The following is a 22,614-nucleotide window of genomic DNA, read 5'->3' on the forward strand; positions in this document are numbered from 1 at the left end:
GCATAATCATATCATTCAGATATTCATGATGCATTTTTTTCCATATATCTTTGTTTGTTATCTCCTGCTATTGGTGAAATGTTCTTCCCCAAGCAGATGTTTGTGTCTGATCTCTCCATATAGAGTCAGCCCCATAAGCAGAAAGTGTCTATCTTTTCTTTTTTATTCCCCACTGAGTTATGTCCTCGTGGATGATTATGGTTTCAGTTTCCTCCCCAGTGTGTATCGGGATGGAATTACTCCCCTGAATTATATCCTCATCGGGTTGAGTCTTGTTTGATTGTGTCTTTCTAGTTTGTTCCTAGATTGATTTCCTTTCTTGTTATCCCCTGCAGTTCCCTGTGGTTTAGTTGTTCAATTGCTCAGTAACCAGTAATTGTTCATCCTTTTCCCAGCGGATTTTGTGGCCTTTTACCCAGTAACCGGTAGTTGTAAGTCATACTTCTGTGGTTTTCTACCCAGTAACCGGTAGATGTAATCCCCTCTTTGTTGGTTATCTTTTCCCAGTAACCGATATTGATATTCCTTCGTTTTTGAGTGTACCACCCAGTAACCGGTGATATATCTCTTGGATAATTGCTTTTGTCAAGCAATTTATCCCTAGCGAGTCATCTTTCACTTACCCTTGTTTGGTAATGATTGTTTCTCCTTCTAATATGTCATCATTTTATACCCAGTAACCGGTATCCCGATGTCCTTTCTTTTCGCTCGATTTATCCTTTATTAACCCAGTAACCGGTTGTGGATAATCTTCCATGCGAGTATGTTATCTACGTTTTTACCCATATAACAGTAGTAGATAGTATATCTCATGCGCTCTTCAGTCGAAGTCTTTTTCTTCCCCAGTCGAGTAAGATTTGTATTTCCTTGTGGAATCGAATGTCCATCCTATAAGTCGAGTTTGCTTTTCAGCCCTCCTTTCGGATGATGAGTGTCTTGGATATGTTCCCAATTCACGCTTGGTTGGTCACCTATTATATGCCCAGTAACCGGTATCCCTGGTGTTCCTTCCTTCTGCTCCCTATTATGACTTTTTGTCCCCTGTGGAGTCAGATTTTCCTGAGTCGAGGTGTGCCTTTTGGGGTCCTCCTCAAATGTTTCGGGTGATTGATATCTCTCACCCTTATACCGATCTTAGATATTCTTTCTCCCGAAGCGTGTTGTCCTCTCACCCAGTAACCGGTGTTTTGATAACATGTCTCTTTGAGTTTATTACCCAGTAACCGGTAATATCTCATTATTTCTTCTCAATTGAGTCCTTCGTGGACATCCCCCGTCTGAGTCCGGATTTTTTTCCGATGTATCCTTTGTGGATGGTTTTGCTGTATTGGCATATTCCCCAATACATACATCTTTGCGTTAGCTCGAATCTTTCCATCGATTTATTTTCGTGGAGTCCCTTCGTGTCTCCCAACGAGTTGTCAAGTCGTGACCTACTCACGCATTTTTATCTTATTTTCCCCAGAGTCTCTGTCTCCCTAGTGAGTGTGTCACTCCTATGGATCTTCAGTTTCTCCTGATTTCTTTTCCTTTGTGGCAATTATTCACCATGAAGATTTTATTTTGCACGCATACATTTGCATCATGAGGTCTCTTAGGGACCAAAATTCGTCTCTTTATTGTTATTTAAGCTCATTCTATCCCGTCGAGACGAAAATTTTAACCTTCATACCTCCGGCTAGAATGACCTTAAATAGGGGCATCTGTAAGACCCTAATTTTGACCCTAAGATCCCTCATGGCATCATGTTATTGCACAAGTGCATTGCCTCAAGGATCATAGCATGTTTGGCTCCTTAACCCTATGGTTGGGATTTGTTTAAGTGTTTTGAGACCACCAAGCATGCTTGTATTATATATCATTGCTTTTCTTATTTGATTACTAACCAAAAGCACAAAAATATGTCACTAACTCTTTTTGTTTTGAAGTTCAAGTGATCATGTGCTCCACAATGCTCCTAGGAGGCTCCTAAGTCCAATGCAATGGCTAGATGAAGATGAGAAAAAGCATGGAAATGGTACACAAAGCTCCTAATCATCATATATGTCTCCCAAGTATCTCAATTTTCCAATTTGATCAAGATAACCCAAAGGGCTTGAAGATTGTTTCCTAAGGAAACCCTAATTTCACTATGCTTTGATTGTGCCTTGCCCATGAAGCAATCTCAACCTCTGATCAAATTTAATCAAGGGAAGTTCTTTAATTCATCATTTTATGCATATGTGAGCCTATTTGAGGCCTCTCAATCATTTATTCATCAAGGTTGGAAGTTTGGCCTTGAAAAGTTGACCAGTCAAGTCATCTAACTAAACTGATGATCAATGAGATATAACTTTTGATGTGTTTGTCAAATGAAGATGACCCCAAGAGAAATAATGTTACTAAGAACCATATTAATAACTTTAATGTTCATAAAAAATCCATTTGAAGCTTGTAAGGTCATCATTAATTTAAAAACATTATAGGTCATTTTGACTGAAACCCTAATTTTGGGTCAACTTACCAAGGACATAACTTCTTTAATTTTTATGATTTTGAGGTGAGACCAAAGGAATTGAAAATATTGATATGTATACTTCAAATGTTATGTTGGACAAAATTTCATAATCCTAAAAGAAATACATGTGATAATGCAAAACATTATAGGTCATCTTGGACTTAATTCATTGAATTTGAAAAAGTACCCAACTTCAAATGCCCATAACTTTGTCATAGAAAATCCAAATGATTCAAACTTTGAGTCTAAATTGATCACCTTTAAAAGATCTACAACTTCGGTGTTTGATATTTTCTCATTTGAAGCTGGCATCATGAAAACATAGGGGTTTGATTAAGCTTGCTTTTGGTGAAATTTTTCAAAGTGATTTGAATATGTTTTATACTTGAATTTTCCAAGCCAGTTTTCATCAATTTTCAAATACCAAATGAATTTTTTCCCAACATGGCTTTTGTTCCTTATTTATAGAGCTTTCCAACCATTACTCACAATACATATTTGGATCTACCATTTGTGAGTTTCGAATTTATTTTCATTTAGGTGCATTTTGGATATTTCATGTTATAACTTGGTATGCAAGTTGTTTCATTCCAATGCGTACATCCAAATGCATTTCATGTGAACTCAGCAAGTTGTTTCAGCCATCATTGGGCCTTTCACACGCCTACACAGGCCCATGCAATGCAAATTCAAATTCTCATGCACATGAAAGAAGCGTGTGAACAACCACATTCAACTATAAATAACACTTTCATGAGCTTCATTTGCTAACCTTTTGGAGATCCCAAGTGCTGCAGAAGTGAAACGATAGCCATCACTAGAGGAATTAATCACTTTTCTTTAATTTTTCGAGCTTGAAATTCAGCATCATTATCTGAGTTTTAAAGCCAAATTCCTTAGCCTATCACTTCCATTACATTCATAGATCAAAGAGGAGCAAGGATCTTGGAGAATTCGTGGCTAGAAGTTCATCAATTCAGAGGTATAATCTCAAACTTTTTGGATCTAGAACTCTTAATTCAATGTAGCATTCTTGTGTTTCTGTGGTTTTCCGAAGTCCCCACACTTGAGGCAAGCTGTTGATGCTTTTAATTCTTCATTTCATGAGCAATCCGTGTGGACACCATGATTTTCTCCTTCACATTTCTCTCAATATAGGAAGAGTGAGGGAGATCCATTGGTACAGTGATGATTTCCATCACACGAGCTTCATTTCCATGGCCTTGTTTTTAATTTTCATTAAGATTTATTTTTCTGCAACTGGTGGCCGGAATTTGTTGTTTTGCCGGAGAAGATGGTGGTGTCCACCACCACCACCACGTGTGCACACTAGGGCCCTTGGATCTCCATGCCACGATTTAATCTTGTTCATTCATTGTAATTACTTCATTTAATGCTGGATGTAACGTGTTTGACTTGTGCGCACCATGTTTCCTCAGATCTCAGTCATTGCCTTGTGCCACGTCAATTAATGAAACGCATCTGATGGCCGTGCATTTTTCGTTTATTCCATTTTCTTTTTATTTTCTGTTAATTCCTTTTATTTTCAAAAATTCATAAAAAATTCATTTGAAGTCAGAAAAATATGAGACCAATTCCAAAAAATTTCTTGAAAAATCTAGTTTCATATTATGATTTTTAATTATTTTTGTGACTTCATTTCATATATTTTATGAATTACTTGGTTTTTAATGATTTTAATTCATTTTAAAATACTTTCTGACTTTTAAAAAATACAAAAAATATTTTCATAGCATTTATGGATCATGATAAGTCAATGAAAAATAGTCACAATAATTTCTTGATTGTTTTGAGATTATTAGAGAGTTTAATTCATATTATGCTATTTTTGGTTATTTTTAATTGATTTTAAATGCTTTCTGATTTCAAAAATTTGTGAGAAAATTAGTCAAAGCTTGTTTGACTATGTTGAACCTATGAGAATTTAATTGGACTTTTTGAAGTTGCTTTGAATTGAATTTGAGGTTCAACCTTATTTGTTTATTTTTATTTGTATTTTATGTTAATTCAAAAAATGCCAAAAAAATATATTTGACTTCTTGACTTGTTGTCTTTATTTCTCTTCTGTTTGATATTGATTAAGTTTGATTTTTTTCAACTTTGATTAATTGGGATTGGTAGTTGTATTCTTTTCCCCTCCCTTTCATCTTCATCCCTTTCTTTCCATCATTGGCCAATGAGTTAAAGTCTTGAGGTTGGTCTTGACAAATGAGAAGCTTAACCTTCTTTGATCCAAACCAAATTCAACTTGATCCATGATCAAGTGAGTTGTTTTGTGTCCAAGATAGGTTGCTTCTTGGTCAAGCAAATAACCAAAAGTCAATACAAGGCCCTTCCCCTTTTGTTTTGGCATGGCAAGTTTATGGAGCTTGGCTTACTAGTCATGATCTCTAACTTGTGTTCTTTGCCTATATTTTATTGATCGGTCTGAGATAGGTGTGACTACTATATTAGTCCACTTACGATTGCTTAACATAGCGCTACATTGTCTTATGACAAGCTAACATAACCTTACTAATTACTAACTTTAACTAGAGCTTTTAATTTCTTGTCATTTACTTTTAATGTCATTTATTTCTTGCTCATTATTCATATTGATTTTCACTTTGCTCAATTGAGCACATATTTTATGTTTATGTCATTTTTCTTTTGCTCATTTGAGCCCATTATTGTATATAAATATATTGCTATTTGTGTTGTTTGTGTTTGTTGTGATGTGAACCAAATGCAAAAGGAGAAAGGACTTAGAATTAGGATTTACCCATGCTTAAAGAAGTTCAAGAGCAACTAGGCCTCATGCCTTTAGAATGAAAAATTTGTTGAAGAGCAACTAGGCCTCATGCCTTTAGAATGCTAAAGTTCAAAGTTGACCTCAAAGGACTTCTCCTCAAACTTATTCTTTGTCCATTCCCTTTATTGTGTTGTGAACTTTTTGATGTTTGCTTGTGTGTGATAGGGATCCCATATTGTGATTGTGAAAAGAAGACCATTGCCATGAGTAGCCAAGTTAAGAGCCAAGCCAAATGGAGATCCTATGAGCTTGAATTCAATTATTGATTACTTGTTTGTGTGCTAAATCCAAAGGAAAGGAGCATCTTGAGTCATCTCTATGACTTCAAGAAAAGGAACTCCAAGGGTTTTATCTTTCCCCTCTTATCTTTGTATGCTTTAGGAATAGCCCTTCTCTTCTTCTCCCCACTCTAACCAAGCCAAAAATTATTTTCAAAAACTTTGACTTTGTTTCAAATTAGAAACCTAGGCCTTGGGACTTTGATTTTTCAAAAACTCATTTTCATAAATACTCATGGTAAATAAACTTTAATCCAACTTTGGCTTTATTTTGTAAATAAATCTAACTTGTAAATATAACTCATTTTAAGTTGTTTTTGTGGTTCGAATGGCCACCTTATTAAAACCTTTTCAAAACATTAGTCATAGGTTTGAGTTATTATAGTGGTTGATGTAAATCTCACCTCATCCTTAGTGATTGGATTATGAGTCTTCCATGCTTATTATAGGGTTAACCCCTCACTAGCATGTTGAAGCCTTCCTCACATGGTGGATTGTTGGTTTAGGTTGAGTTTTCTCCCTTTGATAACAAAAGACCTTAAGGCTTTTGATTAAAATCAATTCACCAATCTTTCAAATTTTTACCCCCAACTACGAGGTTTTGATCCTTCTTTGTGATGGTACGTAGGCAATGGGTTCATCCATTCAAACAACAAAACTTGTAAATATAATCTATTCTCTTCTCATCCCTCCCATCTTTTGCACAAATCTTTTCATAAATACCAACCTACAACACATATTTTCAAAAAGAGGTTCCCTTGGAGTACTAAGGATGTTTTGGGTGCGTAAAACCTTCCCATTTCATAACCAACCCCCTTACCTATATCTCTGACATTTTTATTAGTTTTTGATTTGAAAAACTTCTTACTTGGCTTTTGTTCGCTTTTTAGCCTTTCCTTTGGATAAATAAAAGTGCGGTGGTAACTCGAATTGTATGTTGACTTTTGGTTTAGTCAATAAACCTAAAGGTAATGAAAACCCCGCTACAAGGATGACCTAGGACACTTTGGGTGCTAACACCTTCCCTCTATGTAACCAACCCCCTTACCTGTAATCTCTGGCATTTTATTAGTTTTGATTTGAAAACTTCTTATCTTTGGGTTTTGTTCATACTTTTCCTTTTTCCTTTGGAAACAATAAAAGCGTGGTGGCGACTCTGGTTTTATTAACGTTAAGTTTATTCATAGCTTAATTATCATGAATTTACCGCTACACTACCAAAACTCTTGATAGGATTGTGTCCACATACTCAATGGAAACATGGAGAGCCTTGTTATGATTCCTCCCCTTAGCGGGAAGCTCTTCATCACTAAACCCCAAGCTTAAGCTAGTAGCGATATTGTTAACTACCCCTTCAAACTGACAAACAGAGTCTCTTGCGGCACGTGAGTTGTCCTCAATTTTTTTACCAAAGCATCCTTATGAGCCTCCGAGCACATTAATAAAGATAACATTGAGATCTTCGAGGGTGTCTAGTTAAGTTGATCAACTACTCGATAATCGCTCTTCTTGATAATGCGTAAGAACTCTTCTCCTTCATTGGAAGATAGAGGGTCTTGTCTCTGTTGGACATCATCAATTTGTTTGCCTTTGTCTGAAGCAGAAGGATTGATAGTTCCAATCAGAGTGGGTGTGTCGCGGCGAGAAAAATACCCGAGCGTAAGGAACGCTCGAAATTTAAACAAAACAGAGTTGCCATCGAACTTTATTTATTCCCAAAGAGGGAAGGGGGAAATATCGATAAAACCCATAAAAATAAAAAAGAAATGGTCATCGCAACCAAATCGGGTTCGGGAGTCGGTTATGCAAGGGGAAGGTATTAGCACCCCTCACATCCATCGTACTCGATGGGACCCATTTAGTTAGTTTCATGTTAGAGTGTTAGCGTGATATCATTGCGATCTTCTACTTATCGGGTGAGGAAATAGAAATAGAGAAAGGAAAGACTTAAGGGTGTTTTAATATTAATGTGCCTGACAAGATTTCGCAATCCTGCTCCTACGTATCTCCAGGTGCTATGAAGAACTCAAGGCATACATAATTCTACCCAAAGAGAACTACTGGGTGGATTGTTTTTAAAGAGAGTGATGCTTGGATCACATTTGAGCGATTAAACCTTTACTTGCTGCTCGCTCTTGGAGGCTGAAGTCTTTGTTTGTTCCGCATCCAAATGGATGTTGCATACTCTTTTCTGAAAATGTTTTCATGGTCGCAGAAGGGCGGAAAACAAGTTTGATTGGTTTGAGTGTTTTGTTTGGATGATGATTACTCGAATGGCCGAGTAAGGCTACTCGTATCCAAGTACTCGAGAAGAGGAATAGAAGGCTCTAGACCATCTCCATTTTCATCCTTAATTGCAAAAGGATTTAAATAAGCTTAATGTATTTTGGACGGACGACAAATACTCGAATGACCGAGTAAGGCTACTCGTATCCAAGTACTCGGGGAAGGGAATGGAAGGCTCCAGACCACCTCTTTTTTCGTCCAAGTTTCTTACGAAAATGAGTTTGACTTAAATTTGATTATGAAAAGAGTTTGGATGTGGCGGGGGTTTAGAAGTTTTTAACAGATGACAATTCTCGAATGGCCGAGTAAGGCTACTCGTATCCAAGTAATTAAGGAGAGGAATTGAAGGCTCGAGACCATCCCCCTTTTCATCTTTTTTGAAATAGTGTTTAAATATAATTAGGTATTTTGAATTTGACTAGGGAAAAGGCACTCGATGTCGGATCGAGGTTTTTATTCTTGCGTTTGAATCGAAATAGAATGGAATGATTTGAAAGTTTTAAAAATGACGGAGAAGTGAATATGAAAATGGTTTTAATTTTTTGTGTGAAATTTTCTCGACGTTGGATCGAGTGATTGTTTTTTTTCTTTTCTGAAAAAAGGTTGATTTTAATCTTGGAATTAACAATCAACTGATATAGTAAAGTAAATGAAAGCGATAAATTTATTACATACTTACGGGAATGGGGGTACAATTTATCAAATGGGGATACAACATAATAATTAAATGATATAAGCTTTGAAAGACTGTTGTAAAAATAAAGAATCTCGTTGTAAGAAGGCCCAAGAGAAAGCCAAGGGACTCGAAATAAAATCAGAAGTTAAACTAAAAATTTTAGCGTTGTGTTAAACATTCGTAAGGCGATTCATATAAGAATCACCCTATCTGAGGCTGGTCAATAAGACTCTATGCGTATAAGCAATTTCTGAAATTAAATTGAATTTTTAACTTCAAAATTACTACGCATTTATGAAAAACCGATGAGACAAATAAATCAAATTTTTTCTTTAATAATTTTAAAATAATCAAATTAATTAAATAAGTAATTAATGACAATAAATAATAAATTACAATGAATAATAAACAATAATATAAATAATAATTAACAATTGGTAATAATACTTAGCAATAATAATTAATAAATAATAACAATTAACATTAATAATACATAATACATAATAATTGAAAATAGTAATAATAATATAAAAAAACAATAATAATAAGGAAAAGTAAAATACAATGTGAACACACTAATACATATATATGTATATATATATAACATTAAGAATTAAGAAACAGTTTGATTTAATTAATTTTTTCATTTATTTATTTAGAATAATTAAGTTGTAGCAAACTTTAGTCCTAAAGTTTAATGATTAAAAAATTCGTCTGAGTTAATCATTAAAATAATCAATTTATTTTTGTTTATCAGTTTGAAACAATTGAGAATAAAGTAAAATTGTAAGCAATTGCTTAATGATATTAATCATGGTAAAATTAGAAAGAAATAAAAAAATAGTATATTGGTTGGATGCTATATGATACATATATACACACGTGAGGTTTGAAAATATATATATTAACTGAAAAACAAGAATATTTTAAAGCACTGTCTTAAAAAAACAATTATTAAACACACAAAAGTGAAATATTTATTATTAATAAAAAAATATAAAAAGTGAAAAAAATAAAAAATAAAATAAGGAAATATTCATCATTCAATTAGGTTTCACTATAATAAGAGTAACAAAAAAAGAATAAATAATTAATAGGAAGAAACAAAGTGCTGTTTTTTTTTTAAACTACAAGTTAAATGTCTTTCACTCTGTCACAACAGCAAAACAAACGCAAAAGGAAAGGAAAAAAAGCTATAGCGAAAAAACCGTAAGAAACAGGGGATGAACGACAAATTACCGATGAGAAGACAGTAGAGGTCACGTGCGGTTCAGATCTGGTAATGAAAATGTGGTGGCTGGAACAAAAATACGGTGTTGTTTGGATTCAAACCACTTCTTTGTTTTTGTTAGTTTTTCTTCTTTTATTGTGATGTAAGGTTATTGTTGGATGATAATATTGTGTGGTTTGGTGTTTAGAATGGTGAGGAGTGTTTGTTAATAATGATGATGATGGTGGTGTATGATATGTTGAAGTTGATGGAAAAGGGGTTGTTAAGAGGAGAGATAGAGGAAATGCAGGTGGATTATATTTTAGAGAATAAAGTGAGAGAGTGACAATATTGAAGTGTGGTTTTTTTAAGGAGTGGAGAGGGGGGAGAGTGTAAAAAGTTAGAAGAAGTTTTAAGTGAGGAGGATAGTTGTATTAATCTGCAGGAAAAAAAATGGAGATATAAAGAGAAAATTCGTGTGTGTATATTTGATTGGTCCACGTGGGTAAACTTTTTGTGTGGAGGAAATAGTTCCGCATGGCAGAATGTTTGTGGAGGGAGAAGAAGATATTTTTTCTCTTTTTTCTTAATTACTCTTTAAAATTGAATTAAAAATTAAAAACTAAAATCAAGTTTTAATAATTACATTAGAAATAAAATTAAATAGAATAAAATAAAATTATATCCAAAAACATAATTAGTTCTAATTAAATCTACTAATAAAAACTCGGATAAAAATAAATGAAAATCGAGCACAAAAAATGCCCGAAAAAATAAAACGAACGCACTAAAATGATCAACACGCAGTAAACTTATTTAAAACATACAGATTTTGATCAAATGTTGAAATAAAAAATAATCGGTTAAAAGGCTTAGGCTGATCGAAATGTGACCGAAAAAGTATCTGAGAAAATTAAAACGAGCACACCAGATTAAACTACGTGGAACATAGATTAATAAAACTGACGTCTGAAAGCTTAATTTTGAAAATTTTCATCCGCTAATTTGATGCACAGTTGAGAAACGATTTGACCGGTCTGTCTGTAGATCCGAAAAATTATTTCGAGCAATATTTCAAGTGTTACGCTGAACAATAATGTATGCTATGACAAGTAGAAAATACAAATGTCTTATAAATGAACTGAGTTGCTGACTGAATAACCGTGAACAGACAATCAGATGTAAATGAAACGCCCTTGAACCATTTGCTGCTGATTCTCAAACACAAACAAAACCGTATAAAGATTCAGATGGTGATAATACTCTTTGATTATCATCTTCTGGACCTCTGAAACAAGATGCAATAGAATGAATGATGCACTGAGATTTGAGAAATTAAATCTTTTGATTTCTCAATCAACAGATAACTGAATGAATGTTATCAAGATCAGATAAAATGCCAGAACTCCTGACTTTTTATCTAAACTCTGATAAATGCTTTTTGACTAATGAAATGCACGACAAAATGGACAGATTCATGCTATGCTGATGCGAATGAAAAACTCAGGATAAAATTTAGGGTATGACAGCTGCCCCTATTTCAATATCTTTAACTGGAGGATATGAAGAACTCTTGTCTTCAAATCATCATGGTGAAAGATAGTTTAAATACCAAAACAGACCCAAATTTTTCCCTTCTATGGGAAAGAAAGATATGTTTGTGATTACAAATGAATGCACTGGGTTTTAAGAAATACTCTCGATTTCTTAATCAGCAAACAGTAATGCAAATGAATGCAACGAGATTTAAGAAATACTCTTGATTTCTTAATCGTCGGGTGGTTTGAATGTAAATGAAGGTTTAAGAAGTACTCTTGACTCCTTAGAAATGAATGCGAATGAATTGAGAAATACTCTCAATTTCTCGACTGTATGAATGACAACTGAGATGGATGCTAAGGAATACTCTTGACTCCTTAGAGAAGATTGGATTAAGAAATACTCTTGATCTATTAATCATCATATGGCTGAATGAACATGCAAATGAATTGAGAAATTCTCTTGATCTCTTAATCATCGGATGATAAATGATATGAGAAATGCTCCTGATTTCTTAAATTCTATGAAGATGAGTTAAGAAATACTCTTGATTCCTTAATCATGAATGCAAATGAATTGAGAAATGCTCTTGATTTCTCATATGACATGCAGGTGAGTTAAGAAATACTCTTGTTTTCTTAATCATGAATGTAAATGAAATATGTATGAGTTAAGAAATACTCTTGATTTCTTAATCATGATAATGAATATGAATTAAGAAATACTCTTGATTCCTTAATCATGAATGTAAATGAGAAATGCTCTTGATTTTCTCAGATGAAATGCAAATGAATTAAAAAATACTCTTGATTCCTTAATCATGAATGTGAATGAATTGACAAATGCTCTTGATTTCTCAGATGACATGCAGATGAGTTAAGAAATACTCTTGATTTCTTAATCATGAATGTAAATGAAATATGTATGAGTTAAGAAATACTCTTGATTTCTTAATCATGAAAATGCAGATGAATTAAGAAATACTCTTTATTCCTTAATCATGAATGTAAATGGGAAATGCTCTTGATTTCTTAAATTCTATGATGATGAGTTAAGAAATACTCTTGATTCCTTAATCATGAATGCAAATGAATTGAGAAATGCTCTTGATTTCTCATATGACATGCAAATGAGTTAAGAAATACTCTTGTTTTCTTAATCATGAATGTAAATGAAATATGTATGAGTTAAGAAATACTCTTGATTTCTTAATCGTGATAATGAATATGAATTAAGAAATACTCTTGATTCCTTAATCATGAATGTAAATGAGAAATGCTCTTGATTTTCTCAAATGAAATGCAAATGAATTAAGAAATACTCTTGATTCCTTAATCATGAATGTGAATGAATTGAGAAATGCTCTTAATTTCTCAGATACATGCAGATGAGTTAAGAAATACTCTTGATTTCTTAATCATGAATGTAAATGAAATATGTATGAGTTAAGAAATACTCTTGATTTCTTAATCATGAAAATGCAGATGAATTAAGAAATACTCGTTATTCCTTAATCATGAATGTAAATGGGAAATGCTCTTGATTTCTTAATCATGAATGTAAATGAATTGAGAAATGCTCTTGATTTCTCAGATGAAATGCAAATGAATTAAGAAATACTCTTGATTCCTTAATCATGAATGTAAATGAATTGAGAAATGCTCTTGATTTCTCAGATGACATGCAAATGACTAGGGATGAGAGAATCAGGTTCAGTTGCTCTCGACTGACATTAGGTACTCCTGGGAGAACAAATGATCATATTCAGCTTCTCTTGGCTAAAGATGTCATATTCAACAACTCTTGGATGAACTATTGCATTCAACTGCTCTTGGTTGAAGCAAAACAAAATAAAATAAATTGGTGTTCAACTGCTCTTAACTGAAACCACTGCATTCAACTGCTCTTGGTTGAAGCAAAACTGTAAAATAAAATATTGTTCAGCTGCTCTTGACTGAAACTAATGCATTCAACTGCTCTTGGCTGAAGCAAAACTGATGGAAAATAAAATAATATTCAGCTACTCTTGGCTGAAACTATTGCATTCAACCGCTCTTGGTTAAAGAAAACTGCTGGAAAATAAAATAGTATTCAGCTGCTCTTGGTAAAACTAATGCATTCAATTGCTCTTGGTTGATGCAAATTGCTGGGAAATAAACAAAATACTTCCTTTGGGGAATAACCGCATGTTCAACTGCTCTTGGCTGACAGAAGACTCTTTTGGGGAATGAGAAGATCCCAGAGACTTGTTGGGGATGAAAAGTTAATGATATTCAAAAGGATTAACCTTACTCTCAATTATAGAACTGACAGGTCCAATCTAATGCTCCATCGCATAGTAGATCAACATGGAACACTAACTCTTCCGAGGATTGATTGAAGAAACTTGTTGGGGAATACAAGAGACTCTCTGGGAAATAAACACATAGGAGACTCGCTAGAGATATACTGAGGAACATTCAATAAAGCTTGTTTATTCATGGAACTCTCGTCCATTAGACTCACTGGGGAGATTGCTAATTTGCGAAGATATGTCCATCTTAGTCGACTACTTCAAAGAGACTTGCTTAAGATAATGTTGTTGGGGATACCTTTCTCAAGGAATCCTACTGCTATGAAACTCGCTTGGGGAGTTCATGAAGTTTTGCTTGAGAAAATACAATGTTGGAGAAATTCTGTAGGGAGATATGTATTGGGGAAACCAAGCAGAAATTCCGTTGACACCAGATTTCCAATGGGAGAACATCAATCACCTTGTTGGGGAATAAACTCGCCTTGAGAATAATCACTTAAAAATGATTGACTTCTGAAAGTACTATAGTACTGGAGAAGATAACTTCTCTACTCTTGAGAACACCTCTTGGTCTACTGAGGATTACACTGAACTTTCTTGAGAGGTTGTTGAATTCGACTGAGGTTTATGCATGATCTGTTTTTGTACATGATATGCAAAATGAATGTGAATGCATGAATATACTAGTTTATGCATTTTATGGGTATCAAGCTCGGATTCCTCAACGCCTTGTCTTGGATAGTTTTGTCACCATGAAGATGATTTTTTTTTTGCAAAAAAAATTCTGATTTCTGCTTTTCCGCCAAACGGGCTTCAATGAGGACTTCTTGCTTCTGGAAGAAAATCCATTTCAAACTTGCTTTAGATTACAATGATCTAGGAAATGTCCCACGTCTTGTGAACCAGATGCATTATTGTAAACCAACAAAAATTCCTTTTATACTTTCAAAATCAAAACAAATTAAAGTTTTCAAAATCTTTGTCGTTTCCACTATTTTAATGTTTTTATCTTATCAAAAATAAAAAGCGACATTAAGCAGAAAAACAGAAATAATTGGTAAAGCAAAGTTCAACTGAACAATTTTATTTGATGAGAAAAATAACTCATACATGGTATTCATGAAGATGTAAACCCCTCTAAGAGGAGATTACAGAGAAAGAAAGAAAGTAAATGGCAACAAAAATTTAACTGATTTTCCAACGAAATACAACTTTGCTACTTTCCCCTATGTCCTCTAGTCCTCATTACTTTGCTTCTGGAGATGGTAATTGGACTGTTTTTCTTCCATCTGAGCTTTGTTGCAGTGTTGACTTATGTCACTGCAGTATTATGCTTTTCAATATTCCCTAACTTTTGCGTGAACTGCTCCTTAAGGGTTTCAGTTCACCGGGAGATTTTACCCTTTTTTGCTTAAGTCGCCCTTTCGGGTTTTCGACTTACCGGGCTCAATTCTTTGTTTATCCCTAATTTTTGCCTGAGCCGCCCTTTCGGGTTTTCAACTCACCGGGATGCTTATTTTTTGCCTAAGTCGCCCTTTCGGGTTTTCAACTTAGCGAGCTTTTATTATCCATCTCTTTTTCTTAGGCATAATACTTTCTGACTGCATCAGAATTGACGGGGTGTGTCAACTCTTCTCCATCCATGTTCGTGAGAACTAAAGCTCCACCACAGAAAGCTTTCTTTACCACAGATGGTCCTTCATAGTTTGGAATCCACTTGCCACGTGAGTCCTTCTGAAGGGAGATTATCTTTTTCAAAACTAGTTCACCTAGATTAAAATCTCGAGGTCGAACCTTCTTGTCAAATGCCCGCTTGAGCCTCCTCTGATATAACTGACCATGACACAATGTTGTCATCCTCTTTTCTTCGATTAGATTGAGTTGGTCAAATCTGGTTTGAATCCATTCTGCTTCTTCTAATTCTGTCTTCATCAAGACTCTCAACGAGGGGATCTCAACTTCTATCGGTAGCACAACCTCCATGCCATAGACTAGTGAGAAAGGGGTTGCCCCTGTTGAAGTGCGAACAACTGTTCGATATCCGTGCAAAGCAAAGGGTAGCATCTCGTGCCAATCTTTATAAGTTTTCACCATCTTCTGAATGATCTTCTTGATATTCTTGTTAGCTGCCTCTACAACTCCGTTCATCTTTGGCCTATAAGGTGACGAGTTATGATGTTCAATCTTGAAATTCTCGCACAACTCCTTCATCATCTTATTATTCATATTTGATCCATTATCAGTGATAATCTTGCTAGGAGTTCCGTAGCGACAAATTATCTCTTTCTTGATAAACCGAGTGACGACTTGCTTTGTCACATTGGCATAAGAAGCTGCTTCTACCCACTTAATGAAGTAGTCAATGGCAACTAGAATGAACCGATGTCCATTTGCAGCTTTAGGCTCAATCATACCAATCATGCCTATGCCCCACATTGAGAATGGCCATGGAACTGATAAAACATTCAGAGGAGTAGGTGGTACATGCATCTTGTTAGCATAAATTTGGCACTTGTGGCATTTCCTGGCATAGTGGTAACAATCTGTTTCCATTGTCAACCAATAGTAACCAGCTCTAAGGATTTTCTTCGCCATTGCATGTCCATTTGCATGAATGCCGAAAGAACCTTCGTGGATTTCTTTGATGAGTAGGTCAACTTCGTGTCTATCCACGCATCTGAGCAGAACTAAATCAAAGTTTCTTTTGTATAGAACACCACCACTTAGGAAGAAATTGGTTGATAACTTTCTTAAGGTCTTTTTGTCTGTGATGGATACATCATTTGGATACTCGTGCTTCTCAAGATATCGTTTGATGTCATAAAACCAAGGCTTGCCATCTGTTTCTGCTTCAACTGCCAAGCAATGTGCTGGCTCGTCTAGACGTTGAATTGTAATAGCAGGTGATTCGTTAGCCCACTTGACCTTGAACATAGATGACAGAGTAGCCAAGGCATCGGCTAGCTGATTCTCCTCCCTAGGAATATGATGGAAATTAATCTCATCAAACTAGGGGATTAGCTTTATGACATGCTCTCGGTATGGGATCAAATTGGGATGGCGGGTCTCCCAATCTCCTTTGATTTGATAGATGACAAGTGTTGAGTCTCCATACACCTCAAGAATCTTGACCCTTAGGTCGATAGCTGCTTCAATTCCCAAGACACATGCTTCATACTCCGCCATGTTATTGGTGCATTTGAAACATAACCTTGCCGTGAAGGGAAGATGAAAATCCTTTGGAGAAGTTATAACAGCCCCAATTCCGTTACCCAATGCATTTGAGGCACCATCGAACACGAGTGTCCACCGTGATCCTGGTTCGGGTCCTTCTTCCGGGCCTGGAATCTCATAGTCTCTTATGTACATGACGTCTTCATCTGGGAAGTCGAGTCTCATCGATTGATAGTCCCCCACTGGTTGGTGCGCAAGGTACTCTGATAACACACTAACCTTAATGGCCTTCTGAGTTACATGTTGAATGTCATATTCTGATAACAACATTTCCCAACGAGCGATTCTGCCAGTTAATATAGGTTTCTCGAAGATGTACTTGATGGGATCCATCTTGGATATTAACATTGTTGTATGACAAATCATATACTGTCTCAGACGACGAGCAGCCCATGCTAAAGCACAACAAGTCTTTTCTAGCATGGAGTACCTGATTTCATATTCTGTAAACTTCTTGCTCAGGTAGTAGATAACATGCTCTTTTCTACCCGTCTCATCGTGTTGCCCCAGTACACATCCCATGGATTCATCGAGTACTGTCAAATACATAATGAGATGCCTTCCTGGAACTGGTGGCAATAAGATTGGTGGTTCTTGCAGATACTGTTTGATTTTATCGAATGCACTCTAGCAATCATCGTTCCACCTAACGGCTTGATCTTTTCTTAACAACTTGAATATTGGCTCGCAAGTGGCTGTCAGATGCGAGATGAATCTGGAAATATAGTTCAATCTGCCCAAGAAAGCACGGACTTGCTTCTCTGTCCGAGGTGCTGGCATCTCTTGAATAGCTTTGACTTTGTCAGGATCAACTTATATGCCTCTCTGGCTCACAATAAATCCTAGAAGCTTTCCAGATCTGACTCCAAAAGTGCATTTAGCAGGGTTTAAGTGCAATTTGTATTTCCTCAATCTTACAAACAACTTCCTCAGATGAATAACATGGTCCTCTTCTGCCTGAGACTTGGAAATCATGTCATCCACATAGACTTCAATCTCCTTATGTATCATATCATGGAAAAGAGTCACCATGGCCCTTTGATAGGTTGCCCCAGCATTTTTCAGGCCGAAAGGCATTACCTTATAACAGAAAGTTCCCCATGGTGTAATGAAAGTTGTTTTCTCCATATCTTTGGGAGACATTTTAATCTGATTATATCCTGAGAATCCGTCCATGAAGGAGAATACAGAGAACTGAGCTGTGTTATCTACCAATACATCAATGTGAGGTAAAGGAAAATCATCTTTGGGACTAGCTCTATTCAGGTCTCTGTAGTCTACACACATTCGAACTTTTCCATCTTTCTTTGGAACTGGCACAATATTATCAATCCACTGCGGGTAAGTTGCAACAGCTAGAAAACCTGCATCAAACTGCTTCTTGACCTCTTCTCTGATCTTGACAGCCATGTTTGGTCGAGTTCTTCTCAACTTCTGCTTGATGGGCGGGCATTCCGGCTTCAATGACAGCTTGTGCACAACTATGTCGGTGTCAAGTCCTGGCATATCCTGATATGACCAAGCAAACACATCCACATATTCATGTAGTAGCTTGACTAGTTCCTCCTTCACATTTTTTTTCAAAGTAGTTCCGACCTTGACTTCCTTTCTATCCTCCTCAGTCCCCAGATTGATCACATCCACTAGTTCCTGATGAGGTTGAATCATCTTTTCCTCTTGTTTCAAAAGTCTGGTCAACTCTTCTGGAAGTTCGCAGTCTTCTGTACCATCCTCTTCAGCTTGGTTAATCGGGAGGTCGAAGTCATAGGGAATTATAGCATCGTCGTGTTCAATGGATCCAGTTATTAATGATCTGCATGGAAATGATTTTTTCTTTTTAGAGGAAGATTTTGAAAAATGAAAGTGATGTGAAATCAAAATTGCCATTATTTAATTTTGTTGTTTATTTGTTTGTAAAAAAAAAGTTAAAAAGATGAAAGATAGAGATCTCAAAAAATGTGCTTTGTATTGATGATAAGGCTTAAATATTAACACAAAATGGGCTCTACAAAGCTATCCATATGCCTTGGGCGTGGCATTAGATGTTTTTAGAAAATAGTAATTTACTTTGAAAAAGAAACTATATCCGGAACATCTATTGCCTTCCAGTTAGTGAGAGTGGCATCCGGAGGTCCACGAAACACCATCTTGGACAAATCTGGATCTTCATCTTCAAGAGCATTCACTTGATCATCACTTCGGAAACCAGCTTTGGAGAATATTTCCTGGATGCTAGGAACCTTTCCCTGATGTATCTTCTGATCTTTGAAAAGTTCAATAGACGGCTGATATCTTAATCCACACTTGTCTTTCTTCTCTGGTAATTCAATCACTGTGCCCCAACTTCCAGGGCAACCAGCTTCAATTGCAGCTTTCACACTCTTCCACGAGGACATGACCCCCTTGGGTTCTTCAACAAGTTTTGGCTTAGTCTGGACGACATTGACCACTTCAAGGGCTTGGAGAGGAGTTTCAACAATGTCTTCACCTACTTCAATGTACCTGAAAGAAGTCAAATGGCTGACGAAAATATCTTCCTCTCCGGATACTGATACCAGCTTACCAGAAGTAACAAACTTCAGCTTCTGGTGAAGTGTCGAGGTGACAGCTCCAGCAGCATGGATCCAAGATCTACCTAACAGACAGCTATAGTCAGGCCTAATATCCATTACCTGGAAGGTAATACGGAAAGTTTGAGGGCCAATCAAGATTGGGAGGTCAATCTCCCCAATAACTGTTCGCTTAGACCCATCAAAAGATTTCACTATCAAAGCACTGGGTCTCATCTGCACCCCTTCAATATTCAATTGTGCCAGGGTAGTCTTAGGTAACACGTTCAAGGATGAACCTGTATCCACCAGTACTCGAGCCAAAGTAACATCTATACACTGAATGGAGATATGAAGCGCCATATTATGTTCTCGCCCACTAGGGGGTAAATCATCATCAGTGAACATCAAACAACTACTAGCATTGAGATTATCAACCACATTATCAAACTGAATAACACTGATGTCTTCTGCCACATAAGCTTCATTCAAGAACTTCAATAGAGCAGTCCTATGAGCCTCAGAACTCATAAGTAGAGAAAGAATGGAGATTTTTGAAGGAGTTTGGTTGAGCTGATCTACGACCTTGTAGTCACTCTTCTTGATGATTTTCAAGAATTCTCTATCCTCCTCAGCAGTCACTGCTTTCTTAGATGAGCCTTCTCCTACTTCTGGAGGATTCACCTCTTTCCCCTTCGTTGGTTCAACTGTTGGTGCACTTTCTTTGTTTGGGATCACTTCAGGAGCGAAAACCCTTCCACTTCGAGTCACACCACTAGCTCCAGCGATGTTAGTCACATCTGGCTCTTTCAAGATTACTGGTTTGTTACCCACATAAACTACAGGCTCATAGTTCCAAGGCACGGCTTTGGTACTGTCAAATGAGAATGGAGCGGGAACATGGATAACCATGGGCTCAATCTTCTTCACTAGCTCTAGGTCAGCATTTCTCTGATAAGGGACCACAAAAGGCTTGGGAAGCCTCTCCTGATCAAACACAGGCACAATCACAGCAACATTCTCATCTATCTTTGCTCTGGTGAACTGAATAACCCGCTGATCCATCAAACGTTGAAGACAAATTTTGAATTCAACACACTGATCAGGGTTGGATGAACACACCACACAATTATCATGTACTCCATTCATCATTTCTGCTTCCATTAATCTAGCATGGACCATTGTTAAAAGAGTCTTCAAATTGAACACATCCTTTATCAATCAATCATCAGTTGAACTTTCTATAGCATTGACACCTGAACCATCATGTTTAGGCAAAGGATTGTTCCCCACATTTGGAACATCAGCAAAAGACAATATTTTCTTATCTATCAACTCTTGGACCCGGAGCTTGAACACTTTGCAATTCTCTGTTGTATGACCCTCTGAATTAGCATGAAAGGCACATCTAACATTCTCATCATACCAAGGCTTATGCGGCTTCGGCATTGGAGGTAATGCCCTTGGCACGACAGTCTCATTCTGAATCAGATACGGTAGCAATTGAGTGTAAGTCATTGGGATAGGAGTGGTATTCATATTATTGTACTGTTGATATGGCCTCTGTTGATTTGGTCGTTGCTGCTGAACTGGACGTGGTTGATTATTCTGTTGAATTCTCTGTTGATGTTGAGGTGGCGGAGCCTGGAACTGAGGTTGTGGAGCTTGATATTGAGGTACCGGAGCTGGAATAGGAACAAGAGCATTTGGATGGTAAGGCATGGTTGGATATTGAGCAGCCTCTACGTAAGGGTACTGATAATAAGGCACAGAAGCAGGAGCTTTGTATGGTACCCTCCCCCTCTGAGAAGAAATGGCACTAGTCTCACCCTCCTTCCTCTTGAATCTGTTGAAAGGCTTCTTCAAGATTGGTTGACTGCTGGAACCTCCCTGGATTTTACCACTTTTCAATCCTTCCTCTACTCTTTCACCCACGATCACCATGTCAGAAAATCTTATGGACACACTACTGATCAATCTTTCATAATATTGGCCCTGCAAGGTACCCATGAAAATGTCAATCAATTCACGATCAACCAATGGTGGGTGCACCCTTGCAGCCAATTCTCTCCAGCGTTGCGCATATTCTTTGAAAGACTCACTGTCTTTCTGGGCCATACTCTGAAGCTGAGTACGGTTTGGTGCCATGTCAGTATTATATTTGTATTGCTTTACAAATGCTTCAGCCAACTCATCCCAAGTATGGATATTTCTACACTTCAACTACATGTACCAATCCAAAGATGCCCCAGTTAGACTGTCCTGAAAGCAATGGATCATGAGCGTATCATCTCTGGCATAGGCAGCCATTTTTCTGCAATACATTTTCAAGTGTATGTTAGGACATGTGAGGCCTTTGTATTTTTCAAATTCCGGTGCTTTGAATTTTGGAGGAATCACCACGTCTGGGACCAGACACATCTCCAAGGCACTCAATCGGGTTGAGTTATGTCCTTCAAAGATTCTTAGCTTTTCGGCCAGAGCACGACACATCAAGATAACCTCAGAATCTTGGGCAGCAGTAGGGATGACCACTGAAGTAGCTCCATTGTAATTCTGCATTTCAAACTCGTCCTGGAGCTCCTCATCAGTGCGGGGAATGACCACTTGATTGACTATCGGAGGTCCTTGCGCAGCGACTCCATCATCTACTCCAGAAGTATGCGCAGGTGGAGGCACATGAGTTCTTTCAGGCGGTGGAACAAAACCTGGAGGAAGACCGTAGATAACGGGATTTGGAATAGGAACTGAAGGTCCTGACTGAAGAGCAACCCCTTGAACTAGAGCGTCGTTCCTTGCAGCAGCGGCAACACGAGCCTCTTCTTCCCTTCTAGCCAGAGCTTGTATAGCCTCAAAGATCTGCTCAATCTTGCTTTTGACAGAGTCCATCTCCTCTCTGAAGGCAGCTTGTTCTTCTCGAACTACATCCATGATTCTTCTTGTGTTGGAGCGGGTAGCGTATGCACGTTGAGGAATCAGCTTGAACTACTGGAGACGAGGAAAAAATGAAATGAATTTTTATTTTGAGAAATGAAATGCATAATGCATACTTTGATGCACGTGGCTATAAAAAATGTCTTTTATGCTTATGTTCAATTTTATTTTCAGGGAACCGTGTTAAATTCCTTGTTATCTAGCAAGCATTCAAAGAGATCACGGGGAATAAAACAAGAATGGAACCAAACTTTTTGTACAAAAGAAACTCAAAATCCTTCATTCATTCAATTCAAAACAGAGTAC

At 36.7% G+C, this 22,614-nt stretch overlaps 1 protein-coding gene across 1 annotated transcript; it reads right to left on the bottom strand.

The window, feature by feature from the left end:
- Window positions 1-20,595: 20,595 nt before the first annotated feature.
- On the bottom strand, window positions 20,596-22,305 carry LOC127078883 (chromatin-remodeling ATPase INO80-like). The gene is made up of 2 exons (XM_051019297.1): window positions 21,877-22,305; window positions 20,596-21,597 (listed from the first exon to the last, which is right to left on the bottom strand). Exons 1-2 carry the CDS (start codon window positions 22,303-22,305, stop codon window positions 20,596-20,598), a joined length of 1,431 nt encoding a protein of 476 aa, XP_050875254.1.
- Window positions 22,306-22,614: the final 309 nt, after the last annotated feature.

The sequence above is a fragment of the Lathyrus oleraceus genome, chromosome 5 (genome assembly GCF_024323335.1).
Source record: "Lathyrus oleraceus cultivar Zhongwan6 chromosome 5, CAAS_Psat_ZW6_1.0, whole genome shotgun sequence".
NCBI classification, from domain to species: Eukaryota; Viridiplantae; Streptophyta; class Magnoliopsida; order Fabales; family Fabaceae; genus Lathyrus; species Lathyrus oleraceus.

Coding starts and splice junctions, on each gene's coding strand:
- LOC127078883 (XM_051019297.1), bottom strand. CDS start 22,305: ATGGATGTAGTTCGAGAAGAACAAGCTGCCTTCAGAGAGGAGATGGAC. Junction 21,598..21,876: donor CTGCTGCCCAAGATTCTGAG/GTTATCTTGATG, acceptor TGGTACATGTAG/TTGAAGTGTAGAAATATCCA.